The sequence below is a fragment of the Pseudochaenichthys georgianus genome, chromosome 1, assembly GCF_902827115.2.
Source record: "Pseudochaenichthys georgianus chromosome 1, fPseGeo1.2, whole genome shotgun sequence".
Taxonomy (NCBI): Eukaryota; Metazoa; Chordata; class Actinopteri; order Perciformes; family Channichthyidae; genus Pseudochaenichthys; species Pseudochaenichthys georgianus.
In genome coordinates, this window is record NC_047503.1 from 41,109,261 (window position 1) to 41,126,404 (window position 17,144).

The following is a 17,144-nucleotide window of genomic DNA, read 5'->3' on the forward strand; positions in this document are numbered from 1 at the left end:
GATGGGGTCGGGTGCGCTGCCAGAAGGGTGGCAGTGCAAGCGGAGGGTCTCGACGGACCAGACCCGGGCGGCAGAAGCTGGCTTTGGGGACGTGGAACGTCACCTCTCTGGGGGGGAAGGAGCCGGAGCTTGTGCGGGAGGTGGAGCGGTACCCGTTGGATCTGGTTGGGCTCACCTCTACGCACAGCGTCGGCTCTGGAACCTTACTTCTGGATAGGGGTTGGACTCTATTCTTCTCCGGAGTTGCTCAAGGTGTGAGGCGCCGGGCGGGTGTGGGGATACTCACAAGTCCCCGGTTAGGTGCTTCGTTGTTGGAGTTTACCCCAGTGGACGAGAGGGTCGCCTCCCTACGCCTGCGGGTTATGGGGGGGAAAACTCTGACTGTTGTGTGTGCTTATGCACCCAACAGCAGTTCAGAGTATACGGCCTTCTTGGAGACCCTGGAAAGAGTCCTGTATGGGGCTCCTGAAGGGGACTCCTTAGTCTTGCTGGGAGACTTCAACGCACATGTGGGCAATGATGGAGACACTTGGAGGGGCGTGATTGGGAGGAACGGCCCCCCTGATCTGAACCGGAGTGGTGGTTTGTTACTGGACTTCTGTGCTAGTCATGGATTGGCCATAACAAACACCATGTTCGAACATAAGGATGCTCATAAGTGTACGTGGTACCAGAGCACCCTAGGCAGAAGGTCCATGATCGATTTCGTTATTGTATCATCGGACCTGAGGCCGTATGTTTTGGACACTCGGGTAAAGAGAGGGGCGGAGTTGTCAACTGATCACCATCTGGTGGTGAGTTGGGTCGAGTGGCGGGGGAAGCCTCTGGATAGACCTGGTAAGCCCAAACGTGTAGTTCGGGTGAACTGGGAACGTCTGGAGGAGGCCCAAGTTCAGGAGGCCTTCAACTCACACCTCCGGCGGAGCTTTTCGGGCATTCCTGTGGAGGTTGGGGACATTGAACCAGAGTGGTCGGTGTTCAAAGCCTCTATTGCCGAAGCCGCGGCGGGGAGCTGTGGTCTCAAGGTCCTAGGTGCCTCAAGGGGCGGTAACCCTCGAACCTCCTGGTGGACACCGGTGGTCAGGGAAGCCGTCCGACTGAAGAAGGAGGCCTTCAGGGATTTGTTATCCCGGGGGACTCCCGAGGCAGTTGCAAGGTACCGACAGGCCCGAAGGGCAGCAGCCTCATCCGTGGCCGAGGCAAAGCAGCGGGTGTGGGAGAAGTTTGGAGAAGACATGGAGAAGGACTTTCGGGCGGCACCAAAGTTGTTCTGGAAAACTGTCCGACACCTCAGGAGGGGGAAGCAGGGAACCATCCAAGCTGTGTACAGTAAGGATGGGACGTTGTTGACCTCAACTGATGGAGTGTTGGGGCGTTGGAAGGAACACTTTGAGGAACTCCTGAACCCGACAACTCCGCCCTCTATGTTAGAGGCAGAGCTGGAGTATGACGGGGGATCAACGCCAATCTCCCGGGGGGAGGTCACTGAGGTCGTCAAACAACTCCACAGTGGCAAAGCCCCGGGGGTGGATGAGATCCGCCCGGAAATGCTGAAGGCTCTGGGTGTTGAGGGACTGTCATGGTTGACACGTCTCATCAACGTTGCGTGGAAGTCGGAAACAGTAAAGAAGGAGTGGCAGACCGGGGTGGTGGTCCCCCTTTTCAAAAAGGGGGATCAGAGGGTGTGTGCCAATTACAGAGGCATCACACTACTCAGCCTCCCCGGGAACGTTTACTCCAAGGTACTCGAAAGGAGGGTCAGGCCGATTGTCGAACCTCAGATTGAGGAGGAACAATGCGGATTCCGTCCTGGTCGTGGAACGACGGATCAGCTTTTTACCCTCGCAAGGATCCTGGAGGGGGCCTGGGAGTACGCTTATCCGGTCTACATGTGTTTTGTAGACTTGGAGAAGGCGTATGACCGAGTTCCCAGGGAGTTACTGTGGGAGGTGCTGCGGGAGTATGGGGTGAGGGGGTCTCTACTCAGGGCCATCCAATCTCTGTACTCCCAAAGCGAGAGCTGTGTCCGGGTCCTCGGCAGTAAGTCGGACCCATTTCCGGTGAGGGTTGGCCTCCGCCAGGGCTGCGCTTTGTCACCAATCCTGTTTGTAATATACATGGATCGGATTTCGAGGTGTAGTCGTGGGGGGGGGGGTCTGCAGTTCGGTGGACTAAGGATTGCACCACTACTTTTTGCAGATGATGTGGTTCTGATGGCTTCATCGGTCTGCGACCTTCAGCACTCACTGGATCGGTTCGCAACCGAGTGTGAAGCGGCTGGGATGAGGATCAGCACCTCCAAATCTGAGGCCATGGTTCTCAGCAGGAAACCGATGGACTGTCCACTCCAAGTAGGGAATGAGTCCTTACCCCAAGTGAAGGAGTTCAAGTATCTCGGGGTCTTGTTCTCGAGTGAGGGAACAATGGAGCGTGAGATGGGCCGGAGAATCGGAGCAGCGGGAGCGGTACTGCAGTCGCTTTACCGCACCGTTGTGACGAAAAGGGAGCTGAGCCGGAAGGCAAAGCTCTCTGTCTACCGGGCCATTTTCGTTCCTACCCTCACCTATGGTCATGAAGGATGGGTCATGACCGAAAGAACGAGATCGCGGATACAAGCGGCCGAGATGGATTTCCTCCGCCGGGTGGCTGGTGTCTCCCTTAGGGATAAGGTGAGAAGTTCGGTCATCAGGGAGGGACTCGGAGTTGAGCCGCTCCTCCTTCGCGTCGAAAGAAGCCAGTTGAGGTGGTTCGGGCACCTAGTTAGGATGCCACCTGGGCGCCTCCCTAGGGAGGTGTTCCAGGCACGTCCAGCTGGGAAGAGACCAAGGGGTAGACCTAGGACCAGGTGGAGGGATTATATCTCTCAGTCAGAGCTGGTTGATGTCGCCAGGGAAAAGAAAGTTTGGGGCTCTCTGCTGGAACTGCTACCCCCGCGACCCGACCACGGATAAGCGGGAGAAGATGGATGGATGGATGGATGGATGAAAATATTTATCATTCAGCATAAGAAAATACCTCGTCTTGATACCATTCAACAATTAAGAATACATTGTTAAAATGTATTGTTTGCTGTCTCCCTGCAGTTATTGTTGAGCTTTAAAATTGTGTCAAGAATCTCTGGTAATCTGTAAATTACCAGCATGACGTGAAGTATACTATAATAAATAGTTTTACAATACTGATACTGTAACTTAAAATTATAGCATTAAAGTTTCTATTTTACAGTTGAAAAACTATTACCGTAAACAAAAATACAGTACTTTTAAATGGCAGTGTTTTATTTTACAGTTAAAATACTATTACCTTAAACAAAAATACAATGCTTGGAAATTACTGTTTTATTTTACAGCTATAACACTACTGCTGTAACAAAAATAAAGTAATTAAATATTACTGTGTTTCATTTTACAGTTAAAACACTATTACCGTAAACACAAATACAGTACTTGGAAGTTACTGTGTTTCATTTTACACTGTTACTGTAAATAAAAACTTGTAAATACTGTGATTACCTTTACAGTATTTAACTGGCAGCAATTGACAAGTTACTTACTGTAAAATGAACTACAGTAAGTAACTTGTCAATTGCTGCCAGTTAAATACTGTGAATTTCACGGTACGTTTCTTACAGTGTACTTTTTTGAAGCACATTGTACTGCTTGCCCTTCAGATAGGAAGTGTTTCATCATGACTATTGTTAGCTTTCTGGTTCTGAATGAGGTTTATTTTGTAATCCATTTGCTCGATTATTATGAGAATAAGGAGTGCCAACTGTGTACTGTTTACCTTGGTTGCTGATTGGCTGATGGTTACACAAGCCAAAAAATCGTTATGACATCATAAAGTGGCCAACATCTGATCAGCTCATTTTCAGACAGATTTTTATATAAATGGATCAAAACAAAAAGTGAGAGAATCTTTTTTCCTGAAACTTTCAGAATCTCTAAACACAGAGGGGACACATGTTGATGTACAAAAGACATGGAAAAGTGGATTTTGCACAATACTGTAGGTGACCTTTAATGTAGAAACAGAAACACTATAATCAAGCAATACCTGACAGACACATATCAAAGTCCTGCAATTAATTATTTAGCATGTAAGAGGACGTACAAAAGTATTAGATCAACTGAAAGTACCAAAAACAAAAGTTATACTATATTATAATTACATTGGTTTGAATTGGAAGTATACACTGAAGTGAATAAAATAAATAGATATTTACTTATTTTTTACTAATTCATCTAATTGCAGCATTTCAATGTTCTGGTGATGGGTGAGTAAGTTTGATTGAGTTGGGTAGTTTTAATGTATTTTTTAAAACATAGTATGTTATAAGATATCATTTATTTGGTATCTCAAGGTGTCAAACACTTGAATAAAAGGTTGAACCCAGATCAGTGGGTCATGCACATTTTTTTTCAGTACAATACCAACTAGGACAAGCTTTTTTAAATGTTTAATACTGATCTTTTCATCTTTTTCCTGTGTATTTCTGAAGTCAAAATATACCTTTAATATCTATATTATTTCACTTTATATTCTGCTCATATATTCCTCAAATAAGTTGGGTTTAATATATTGCTTTAAAGTAATAGAAACAGAAAGAAATAGGGCAAGACTATTACTCCAGCATCGAGTAAGTGTCCTCTGGACTCTGACACTGACTGTGTCTTGGGAAATAATGAAGTGTCTTATTTAAAGTGAGTCAATAGGGGCCAGGCACCATCTTTGCCCTATGGGGCCCCGACAGCAGGTTATACTGAGATGTTATGTCGAGGTAAAACGATGAAGATACAGCACGTACTCAAGCAAGGTTATAGGCTGCAGTGAGTAAATATCATTCTCAATACACAAAACATACTTTTATACACATGTTTGTGTCTTTCCTACAACATTTATCTTCCTGTCCCATCATTTATTCATAAAGGGATGTGTTCACTGAGACCAGATAGGACTATTTCTACTGTGATATAATATTGTATACTCCATCGATGTTGTCATAACTTGTCGTTGTTGTGAAAGAGAAGATAAGCACCAATCAATAAGCTATTTGTCTGCTATACTCAATCAGAGGAGAGGGAATCCACTTATCCTCTTATTTCTGATCATCAAGAAAGGAGAAAAACGTCAATTACAATATGTGGTAGCGGAAACTTGAAGAAATAGGGGAAGCCTGCGGAGTGACATACACTTTTTTGATTGAGTACAGGTTTATAAAGAGTGCCACTGGAGCTGCGCGGCAGAGTGTGTGTGTGTGTATGCGACTGACTGTGTGTGTGTGTGTGTGTGTGTGTGTGTGTGTGTGTGTGTGTGTGTATGTGTGTATGCGACTGACTGTGTGTGTGTGTGTGTGTGTGTGTGTGTGTGTGTGTGTGTGTGTGTGTGTGTGTATGCGACTGACTGTGTGTGTATGCGACTGTGTGTGTGTGTGTGTGTGTGTGTGTGTGTGTGTGTGTGTGTGTGTGTGGCAGCTGCTGCCTCCATCCCTCCCTCCCTACCTCACTTTACTCCTCTCCCATCTCAGTCCTGCGGAGGCTCGCAGATCCCGTTGGCAGGAGCGCAGACATGTGAGGACCCCGTTAGAGAAGAATAAAGGCTGTCGGAAACACAAAGAGCTCTTCCAACAACAAACCCCTCTGGAGCCGGGAGACTCAGAGGCGGATTATTAGCAGCGCGTGTATCTGCTGCTGTGAGCGATTCACGGGCATCAACTTTTATTAATCTTTTTGGTGCAGATCTCCAGGCAGCACCTGGCTGCTTTATTCAACATCTCCAGGCGGTCAGCTTTGAAGAGGATCGAGCAGTAAACAGTAACTGGATTTGCTTTTCTCTGAGGGTAAGATCATAATGTTAACAAGCAGCCCTTTAATTTACTTACAATATAATATAACATGATATATTTAAGTTTCTGTCCTGCCATGTTGTACTTAAACCTCCTTTTAATGGCAATCATTTGATCTTGGCTGGCTCTCTTTGTCGATAAGCACAATGAGAATGAACATCCTGCTAGATGCGCTTATTCAATGAATAATTTACATTAATTAAATGCTGCAAACCAGTTGCTTTACCATGTGCCCTTGTAAAATACACAATCTTTTCCTTTCTCACTTTGTCCCTTACTGAGTGTTTTCTACCACCTACTGGGAGAGGCATGTGACACAAACACACTATGAGGAGATGTTAAAAGCTTTTCAGTGTTTTTCGATCCAGGAATGTGTTGTTATCTGTTGCGCTGCTACAGAGATATTAATACAGCTGAAGGGAGAAAACCATCCTCTGATTGATGTGATGTTTTCTCTAAACAGATCTGATTGCAGACCTGTGAAGGACTAAAGGTGCGAGGAGGAGGAGGAGGACGACGAGAGAGAAAGGGATTTTTGTTTTCTCGAAGGTGAGAAGTCTATTAACAGCTGGAGAGGGACTATCTGGTTCAGACTGCCACTCCCTGGAGGATTGAATGTACATGTTACATGCAGACTGCACTGGGACCTGTGCCGCACCATCATGACTCCAGCTGACTCATAAGAAGCAACAAAAGATGGGGGACCATGATTTCCATCCTTTTACAAATATGTTTATCCTCTCAGAACATACGGACCTGCGTACCACATGACTGGAACCTGTATTTATTTATTTTGACACAAGGATTTTGTTGTCCTCTGCTGTGTCTCTGAATGGATTTGAATGAGGACCAAGGGAAGCCACTACAGTAAGCCTTACAGACGAGGGATTTTCATACCTCTCAAACCTTTTTCTCCACGGGCAGGGCAGCATGGATCTGTCCCGGGTCCAGCCCACAGACTGGAGCTCAGTCCAGCCCAGCTTCTCTCCGCTGCTGCAGTACGACGAGTCTCGGGAAGTACTCAACCACACCTTCAGCTTCCACAGCTCCATAATGCTTCCCTCTACTTTAAATTCCCCCACTGCCACCCTCAATCCACCTCTCCCCTCTCTGCTGCCCTCCTCTCTCCTCAACCCCGCTTTCATCCTCACCCCTTTACTCTCATCCTCTCAACAGACGCCCACTTTTGACCATGATCCCTTGTCCTCCACCTTTTATTTGAAGGACTTGGCTAATCTGGAGAGCATGTTCCTCTGGACTCTGCACGAGCCCAGCACCATCGCTCTGACTGTCATGTACTGCCTGTCTTTCATTCTGGGATTTGTTGGGAACTTGATGTCCCTGCGCGTCCTCACCAACAGGCGCAGCCGGCAGCTGGCGGGCGTCAGCGCCACGCGCAGCCTCCTGGTGAACCTGGCGGTGTGCGACCTGGCTGTGGTGCTGGTCTGCATGCCCATCACCCTGGGGAGCAAGATCTACTCGGGCTGGGTCTACGGGGATCTGCTCTGCCGGGCGGTGCCCTTCACGCAGGCTCTTTCGGTCTCTGCTAGTGTGTTAACGCTAACTGTGATCAGCGTGAATCGCTACTACAGTGTTCGCTCTCCACTGAGAGCTCGTTCCATGTTTACCAGCCGTCGAATCTTGGCAACCGTCGCCGTGGTGTGGACGGTGTCTTCGATCATATGCGCTCCTATTGCCGTGATGAACCGGCGCCGGGAGATCAGCTTTGGGACGTTTGCCATCTTGATCTGTGAGGAGAAGTGGCCTCAGCATCGCCTTAAACAAGGGTAGGTTCTCCAACAGACTCAAATCTAGTCTGGGATCTAATCTCAGCCGCTCTGGCCTCCTACCGATTTGAGATCTTTTGTCTACTTACAAATCATGATGCAGCCTGACACACTCAGTTTACAGTGAGTCATTAGATGCTACTTGGCCAAAGTTACTTCATCAAGCATTAGCAGTTCTTGTGTGTCCAGCAGTTCTCTCAATGGCCAATTTAGCATGTGGAATCTGAGGACCGCTGTCACTAAGAGAGTGCTCACTTATGAGCTGCTCCGTAAAAATAAATCAGTGATCTGTCGCATTACATTTTTTTTCTCATTCCTTGTCTTCATCGAAACCAAAGCAAAGATATTTTGACTTTACTCAGCGAGATGCAACTTTTACCCAGCAATATGTTCCTTGGTGTTCTGAGGATACTATTAGACTTTTATCAAGTAGATGTTTTCTGTGATAGTTTTTTGGATCGCAAACGTGATACGTGGAGTTTGGCTGTCTGATGTTTTTAGTCTTTCCAACTTAAAGTAACTTAAAGGTGTGGTAGGTAAGTTTCAGAAACCAGCTCGAGATACACTTTTTGTTATATTCCATGGAATACTCTTAACATCCCGATAGCAATGAATATCTGAAGTGCTTTGACAAAAAATCCATAAATAAAAAAATGTCATCTGTAGAAGCCGTAATACTGTCAAAAGTACAACCTGATGGCCTACCTGCCTGTCAGCCTTCCATCGGGGCACAAACTTACCTCGTGCCCTCATTGGTCATGTGTGCGTTCGTGTGTGTTGGAGGAGGGGCTCTGTAAGGAAGTGGCAGATTTTCTCCGGTTGTGTATTTTCAAATTCTACCGATCTCGAGTCGGTTTCTCAAACTTACCTACCCCACCTTTAATGTCAATATGTAATCAGTTGGGTCCACAAACAATTTTCTTTGCTTTTCAGTGCTATTTTAATTCAAACAGGTTTAGAGACCCTTTGTCAGAATGTTCCCGTGTTGTTTTCCCTAATTATGAGTAATTTCTATTGTGTTTCTTCATATGCCATTCTAGCTTCATTGTCTGCCACTCACTTTGCAACTGTGTGCTGGCAACTGTGCGTATAGTGTTGATTATTCACAGATACCCTTGAACCCTACGGGAGTTCCAAGACAATGCTGTTGTTTACAATACTGTCATATTGACCTTGTATTTTGATGGTGAAAAGAGAAGAACATGGTTCTGAAAGGAGCTCATTGTTATGTCAATGACAAATCAATGAAAACAAATGAGCTCCTTTCAAAAATACTAATGACTTTAATTAAGCTGCGACCCATCCATAACTTCAGAGGAAGGATGTTGTCCTTTTAATTAAATATTCTTGACTCATCATGCATTTCTAAACAGCAGAGAAGAGCATATTCAGCAATGGAAATAACTACACCTTAAGTGTTTTACCACAAACAGATGGATCTTATAAGTAGAAATAGAGAGAACCGACTTCATTTATGAATATTTATGTTTTTAAAGAGCTTTCCCTACATGATTTTTTATTTGTCTTCCTCAGATACAACGTGCTGCTGTTCGTGATGCTCTACTGTCTGCCTGTGACATTTAACCTCACGATAGGCTTCCTGACTGGCAGGCGACTTTGGGGAGGAACAAAATCCACGTTCGCTGATCTGGATCCTCGCAGCAAAGCTCTGCACGCCTCACGCCTCAAGATGCGCCAGAAGATCGCCAAGATGGTGGTGTGTCTGGTGCTGTTATTCGCCGTGTCGTGGCTGCCGCTCTACTTGGCTGACCTTTGGATCGACTGCGAACAAAGGCCACCATCTTGGCTCCTGCAGACGCGGCCGTTTGCCCAGTGGCTCGGCCTGACAAACTCCAGCCTGAACCCCATCTGCTACTGTTTCATCGGGGATCTGTACCGCTCGGCCAAAGGGATGCGGACGCGGTACTACCAGAAAGTGGCGTCTTTCTTCGGCTCCTCCACGTTCTCCAGCTCAGCGGCGGCGGCGTCTCCTTCCACGGTCATCACAGACTCTAAAGGGACTTCTGCTGAGCGCCGCCATATTGCCGCCGCTGCTGTGGCGGCGTCTGCATCCATCGTTGCGATCCCAAGGATGTTGAGCTTGGCTCGAGGCCAGGGGCTCGGGCAGAGGGTCGGAGACAGTTCAGACAGCCGAGCGGGATCTGACCACAGCATCTCAGACTGGTGTCGCTCCAGTCCCACCGTGTGTGACAGCTCCTTGTTCCCGTGCCAGCTCCAAATACAACACCTCTCTGTAGAAAGAGGGGACTTCCTGCCCACAAGAAGACACTCCGTGAATGAGAACGCAGGATCATTACCTTTGGGAATCGAGTCTGTGGAAATAGGTTTTCTGCCTTTGAGGAGGCATTCGGGTGAGAGAATATATGGTCCGTCAGCTGATAACAAAGACATCATTACCATGGACAGGGACGTTCTCGGTTTTTCTGGGCATTACAGAAGCAAAACATCACAAACCTACTTTCAAGTCGAAGAAAGGGAGGATGGAACAACCACTATGACCAGCCTTTGAAGGCTAGTATCAGCAGGGAAATATTATTGATTTGTCCGTCCTGAAGGATGCAAAACACACACAGCTTCTGATTCATTCTGCAGTAGACCGTGTCGGTTAATCCCTTGCAAAAGCCACTGTTTGTATGGTGAATAAACTGATCTGGTCTGCACACTACTTCTTTCATTGTGCAGTATTCTCCTCGTACCACCAAAGCACAAGGGCTTTAGGAACAATGCTTCGACCACTGAGCTCATGCTGACGATGGCAGGTGGAACGAGCGGTGATGGAGAGAAGCCTCCGGGGGAAGAGCCATGTTTTAATAGCCTCCGGCTAGGAAGCAGGTTATCATTAAAAATATCTAATTGAAGCATTGCGTCATTACACACAAGTCATACCATAAATGATTGAGCTGCAAGTCACAGTCGTGTCTAACATTGGCTCAAGACCATAACCCAGCAGGACATATCAGTGTAAGGAGTTTATTTGCTTCTCTGTCTTTCTTAATGATAAAGAAGGAAAATACTGTATCGGAGATTCTGACAATTCTCGTCTTTGCAGGATACTGTCACCATCATCTTCTGCAGTCTGTGATGATGTGTTCTTTCGCAGCAGTTGTTCATGCGTGCAGTCATACAGGCGATTTGAATGAAATAGTATATTAATCAGATCATCTTAAACCTACCTTATAATGAGTGTTTTTATTTTCTTATGAACTGTGATATTGCTATTACAGGCAGGAGGGTATAAAAGAAGGTGCAACGGATTTCCAAAGCTAGGTGGCAAGCTAGTTTTCATAATTCAAAAGGAAGTTTTAAGGGCCAGTTACCCCTAATAAACCAAAAAAACAAAATGTCTCCTTCGCCTCAAGTGGTTTCTAATCATGAGGATTAATTTGACCTGGTGTTGAGATAACGTTTCTGTAATTTTGATGAATACAATTGTCGTTATGGTTCTCAGAGGATTTAATAATTTCCAAAATCAGTGTCCTGTCTCAATTTCATCTCATCATTCAGTCTAACACCGTTCATAATAGTCTTTTTCTGCCTGCTGTGTCTGGGGATAATTGTACCCAAACGAATCAGTTGATAATTAGATATTTGTCCTGCAGTCAACAGTGGAGTAGTGTTTGCAGGAAGAAGTTGTTTTCATGCGGATTTAAGAAGTATGCCACTTTAGCTCTGCGGATTTTTCTTGTAAACAAAGTCCTCCAAAAAAACACGGTCTCTTTGAAGCCTTACAAATTGGCTTCTAAAATCCATCTGCAAACCGGATTGTCTTTTACTTTGTTTACATCCACGTTTATTTACTTGCACACTGTTTCTTTGAAAATATATTCTGCCATTTCTGCTTTATCAGATATACGGTGCATGCAATCTACTGTACCACGGGAGTTACCGCGGGGTCCCAGTGGTCTTTTTCTTTCTTGATAAAACCTGCACGTTGATGTGTGTTTAGGTGTGTTACTGCTAACCGTAAATCAGTGTAAACCTGTGAGACACACACGAAACAGAAACCTCAAAACCAAGACAAATTAAACATGTCTAGATACCACTAAAGGTTAGTCAAACATGGTTGCAATGTAAGGGGGCTGACCTTGAAATGTGATATATCAAACTAGCTGTACCATGAATATCCGTATAACAGTTTTAGGACTTGATAACAGGATAGTGGTCGGCTCGATGGATTCGCTGCCTGTTACACCGGTAAATGCCTTGTTGAGTAAAGGACTGACGCAGTATAGCTTTAAAGGTTAAAGAAATAAAACACACACACACACACACACACACACACACACACACACACACACACACACACACACACACACACACACACACACACACACACACACACACACACACACACACACACACACACACACACACACACACACACACACAGATGCATATACACGGACAACACCATCTGCCCTCAGGCTGCTTCCAGTTGTTGTTTGCAGGACAGAGGTGGTGAATAGCATGAACTGCTGTGACATCAAGCTGCTAATCACACCCCCCGCAGCAAAAGTGAAGCGGTGCAACACTTAAGGCATCACATTGTGTTGAGACTGTCCTATTTCTGTCATTGGATAACGTTGCTTTGTACCTTAGAACATCTCTATGCCATAAACTGTGACCGTGTCTTTCATCTCTCCGTCTCGCTTTACTTTCATCTACCTCTCTCTTTGTCAGTTGTGCACTTTGTTGACTGAGGACATGTGTAATTAAAATTGTGCATTTGGTGTTTCATTAAAAAAGCTAACATTTTGTCTGTTTAAGTGCGATTCATTTTCTCATATGCAGAACGTGAGCAAGAACAAAGCTTTACTTCAGAATTCAGCTTGAGGATTTTAGAATCGGTCCTTTGCTAATAGGCCTGAAATAGACGAATACAAGTTATTTTGCCAAATCTTCTCTTCCGCCAGCCTTGATTAAATCTTAATGGGATCTGAATGAAGTTATTAGTAGCTCTCATTGCTTTATGAGAACAGTTTCAAAGAGGTTGGAGGAGGGAGCAGTTCCGAGCCAGTCTCATCGAGTTTATGAAATGGACATCACAGAAGGAAAACCCTAACTTTGGTGAAGAGAATTTGGCAACAGTCAACCGTTTCTATTCTATCTTCAAGCAAACAACAACATTGTATCAGAAAAACATATTAAAAGGGGTTTCCTGATTGGACGCTACTCTCCGCAGGGTGACATTATTTGTCCGATACTTCTGTTAAAAATCACATCTGCAAAAAATTATTCTGATATGGCTTTGGAAAGGTAGGTTCAGGAACAACAATAACCAGGTTAGCGATTTGAGTAAATGACTGAAGCTGCCATTTTCTTTTGCGTGTGATTGGCACAAAGAGTTTATCGGAAGCAGTCGGCTCGCAACGGCGCATCCCGAGATAAAAGGTGGATTTATGAAAAACAACTTTCTGTGTTTTCGTTGATTTTAAACAAATTGCTTTCCGAATATCAATTTGTTTTGTCTTGTTCAGACGATGATTGCATGTCTGAAGCTGTAAAAGACAAGGTGTCCCCTTCAGAGTTCACCTTCTCCTCTCAGTCTGATCACGTTGCTCCCCCTTCCTCCCAACGCCTCTCGAAATAATGGATGTTAGGCTCTAATTACAGGACAGGGTTTCTATCTAACCTTAAAATAAAAATGAAGTCTTTGCTTTTAGAATATTAAAATTGTATTTCCAAATTCAGATGATTAATCCAACGTTGACGAGTGGTGACCGGAGCAACTTAACTGGTGAGGCATTAACAGGTGGGGCTACTGTATAGACACCCCCATAGTATTAAGCCTGGATCCTCCCTTTTTAAATACCTATGGGAAACAAATTATCAGCAAAATGTAAAGGCATCTTCCTCAAAATCTTGTCTTGGTAACAGTCATTGCATTTTGTGACATATTTTGCTGAATATTTTAAGAACAATAAGGATATCATTGGAAGGCTAAGAATATCCTCTTTTTGCAACAGTGTCACATTTGACCCACCATACGGAGGTGTTGATATGAGTCAATGACTGGTCGCTTTATTCTAAACAACATGTTCATCCCTGGAGGACACTGCATGTTTGATGCAGTGGAAATAATGTGTATCATATACATCGGGCAGTCACGGTCCAGCCAATGTCATGGGTTGACAAATATTTATGGTTAAAAGAAATTCCTTTTTTGGTAATGTCGTCTCTTTCTCCAGCCCCGTCAGTATCGAAGAGCTTGATTTTGTTTGTTTCTACCTCTGTAGAATATTACATTTATATTTGTAATATAATTCAAACTCTCTACTCTCCAGAACGATCTGGTGAACACACACACACACACACACACACACACACACACACACACACACACACACACACACACACACACACACACACACACACACACACACACACACGCGCACGCACGCACGCACACACACACACACACACACACACACACACACAGAAGGTCGACTCCCAACCCCCCTGGTCACCCACTTCCAACTACACTCGCCAGATCAACTAATCATCTCAGGCCTGGAAACCAATGACCGGTGGACCATCGGGCAGAGGAAGAGGGCAGAAACATCATGGATCCAGAAACTAGGGACAACCACACCCAGGGGACTCAACGACGCCTAAGACAAATCTCCTCTGGATCCTCCCTCTCCTCTGCCCACCAGTCCCAGGGATGATCTGACCCACTCATCCTCCTTGGCCCATGGACCCCAACACCAACAGACAGACACCCTCACAACACCCATCCACAGACCCCTAGGCCAGTGCAACCTAGTCCCACACCGGAGTACATAACCCTACCTCTAACCCAAACCTAACCCTAATCCTAAACCTAACCAAGTCTCATGGGGACCTCCAATTTGTCCCCATAAGGGAGGCGAGTCCCCACACGGGACTATGTAAACAGATTTAGGTCCCCACAAGTATAGTAATGCTAGACCACACGCACACACACACACACACACACACACACACACACACACACACACACACACACACACACACACACACACACACACACACACACACACACACACACACACACACACACACACACACACACACACACACACACACACACACACACACACACACACACACACACACACACACACACACACACACACACACACACACACCCCTCTGCTAATGTTAGAGGCCTTTTATGTAAGATAGGTCGAGCTATCACACAAGGCTTTTTATATTTATCTGATATGTCTTCCTCTCCGTCTCTTTCATCCTCAAAGACATGGTGGGATATTTTAAGCAACAAATTAAAAACCTGTTTTTGACAATGGAGTAATACCAAAAATATCATATTAGGACATTTTGTACACACACACACACACACACACACACACACACACACACACACACACACACACACACACACACACACACACACACACACACACACACACACACACACACACACACACACACACACACACACACACACACACACACACACACACACACACACACACACACACACACACACACACACACACACACACACACACACACTTCATCTCTGGTATCCTGAGGACTTATGATGAGGCACTTTACCTCATGATTGCTTTCCTTTCTTCAGACATCCAGGTTATTTGATCCTCTGGTCTTTTTTTGGCCAAATCCTCTCATCAATGTATTTTTCTTTGCGCTCACCCCAATGCTCTGCCTCTTCCCTTCTAGTTCCTTTGTGTTTTGGCCATGGCCTTACTCATGCGTCATTCTGCTCCAGCGTCAGAATCGTGTGCTAACAATAGCCTGTTTATCTTTTCTTATGTTGGAAAAGGACAAGGGCCATTTAACACAAGAGAGCGAATCCAGTCTAGTGAAATGCACAGAAGGCACAGAAACCATGAACCGAAAATGCTATGAAATGATCTGCATTATGACGAGGTAACTGCCGCGGAGCCAAGAACACAAATCACAACTTACTGTATATTGTATTGAAGATGTTAATTACAGAAGAGAAATGGATTGCACAGAAACGATGTTCTGCATCAACATAACCTTGAACAGCTTTTACTTAGCAGACTGTGCCATGATGTTTTCTTGCCACATCTTCCTCTGGAGGAGGCAGTTTATTTTGGGCATGTGGGGCAAAAAAATTAATATTATAGTATATTGTAATTTAAGTTGTACACCAGGCTATGTTGTGTTTGAGAATCACCCTTCTCCTGCAGCTCTTCTCTTCGCCCTCGTTGTCGTCAGCCCTTTCCTCCAGACAAGCCCATGAATTTGCACATCATTACATTACATGTTACTTGTTAGACGCTTTTATCCAAAGCGACTTACATACTCAATACTGTGGACAATCCCCACAGGGGCAATTTGGGGTGAAGTGTCTCAGGGACACAACGACATGCTGACTGCAGTGAGGTTTGAACCTGCTGTGACCCCCTGATCCGAACACCTAAGGACAACCCACTGCGCCACACGCCCCGCCGAAATGAAGTCTCTCCTGATTTAACTGTTATCTGGCTCGCTAGGTTTTCATTTACAATGTTCAGCACTTGACACACAGGAATAAATGCTGCTCCAAAAATGAGTAAATATATAATAAAAAAGGTGTTTTTGCTTTTAATAAGTGAACTAATCTGCCATAGAACAAGTACAAAATGGCTTGGTAACATTTATTGAAGTAAAGATAATTAGATGAGATCTTGTATTTGGCTGGGAAAACTTATTTTGAAATATATTTGACCAGAATTAGGGAATTTGTAAAGCCCCTGTCACACTGTCCCGAAATCTTGTCAAGTCATCTTCGTCCGATCAGCGGTTCCATGGGGGCGAAAAATGCCCGATGGAACCGATGATCAGACGAAGATGACACGATTTGACAAGATGCCCTCACGGGTGCCTTACGAAGGGCAAAATGGACACACACATTCAACACGAAAATGAACCTTCGCAAGGTCCTTCGGCAATCTTTTGGCATGCCAAAGTTTTGCCACCGCTCGCAAAGTTGCCGCCGGAGCCTGAGAAACTCCACCGGCGGTCATACGAAGGCTAAGATGCCCTCACGAATGGCCTGATGTTGTTATGATCAGAGCCGAATTTGAACATTTCCTTTATCGTGTCGTGTGTCCATCGGGTTGTTTTATTGCACAACAAAATCATGTAAACATATTATGTAAATAACCCAATTTGTGTTCTGTGAAACTGAAAAGGATATTACATTAGTTGTGTTACTTTCGTTACAGTTGTATGTCTTAAATGTCATTTAGGTTAACTTCCTGGTTTATTTAGATGCTTTCATTTTGAAGGCAAATTGACAGGAAGTTGTTGTTGCTATGGAAATAACATGACGGAGAAAACGTAATATCTTCTACATATAAAGACGGAGAAAGTAAAGAACAAAGTCTGAAAATATCAGTGCAGTATCATAGTACTTTAACATAATTGGTTGTGTTACTTTCGTTGCAGTTGTATGTCTTGAATGTCATGTAAATGTTGCCTTCGTGTGTGGTTCGGGGGCATCTTCGTGCGAA

The 17,144-nt window shown here is 45.0% G+C and overlaps 1 protein-coding gene across 1 annotated transcript; it reads left to right on the plus strand.

Annotated features, from left to right (window-relative positions):
• The first annotated feature begins 7,032 nt into the window (after window positions 1–7,032).
• Window positions 7,033–10,671, plus strand: LOC117452996 (neuropeptide FF receptor 2-like). The gene is made up of 2 exons (XM_034091826.2): window positions 7,033–7,632; window positions 9,166–10,671. The coding sequence occupies exons 1-2, from the start codon at window positions 7,091–7,093 to the stop codon at window positions 10,160–10,162; spliced, it is 1,539 nt and encodes a 512-aa protein (XP_033947717.2). The 5' UTR covers window positions 7,033–7,090; the 3' UTR covers window positions 10,163–10,671.
• The last annotated feature ends 6,473 nt before the right edge of the window (window positions 10,672–17,144 follow it).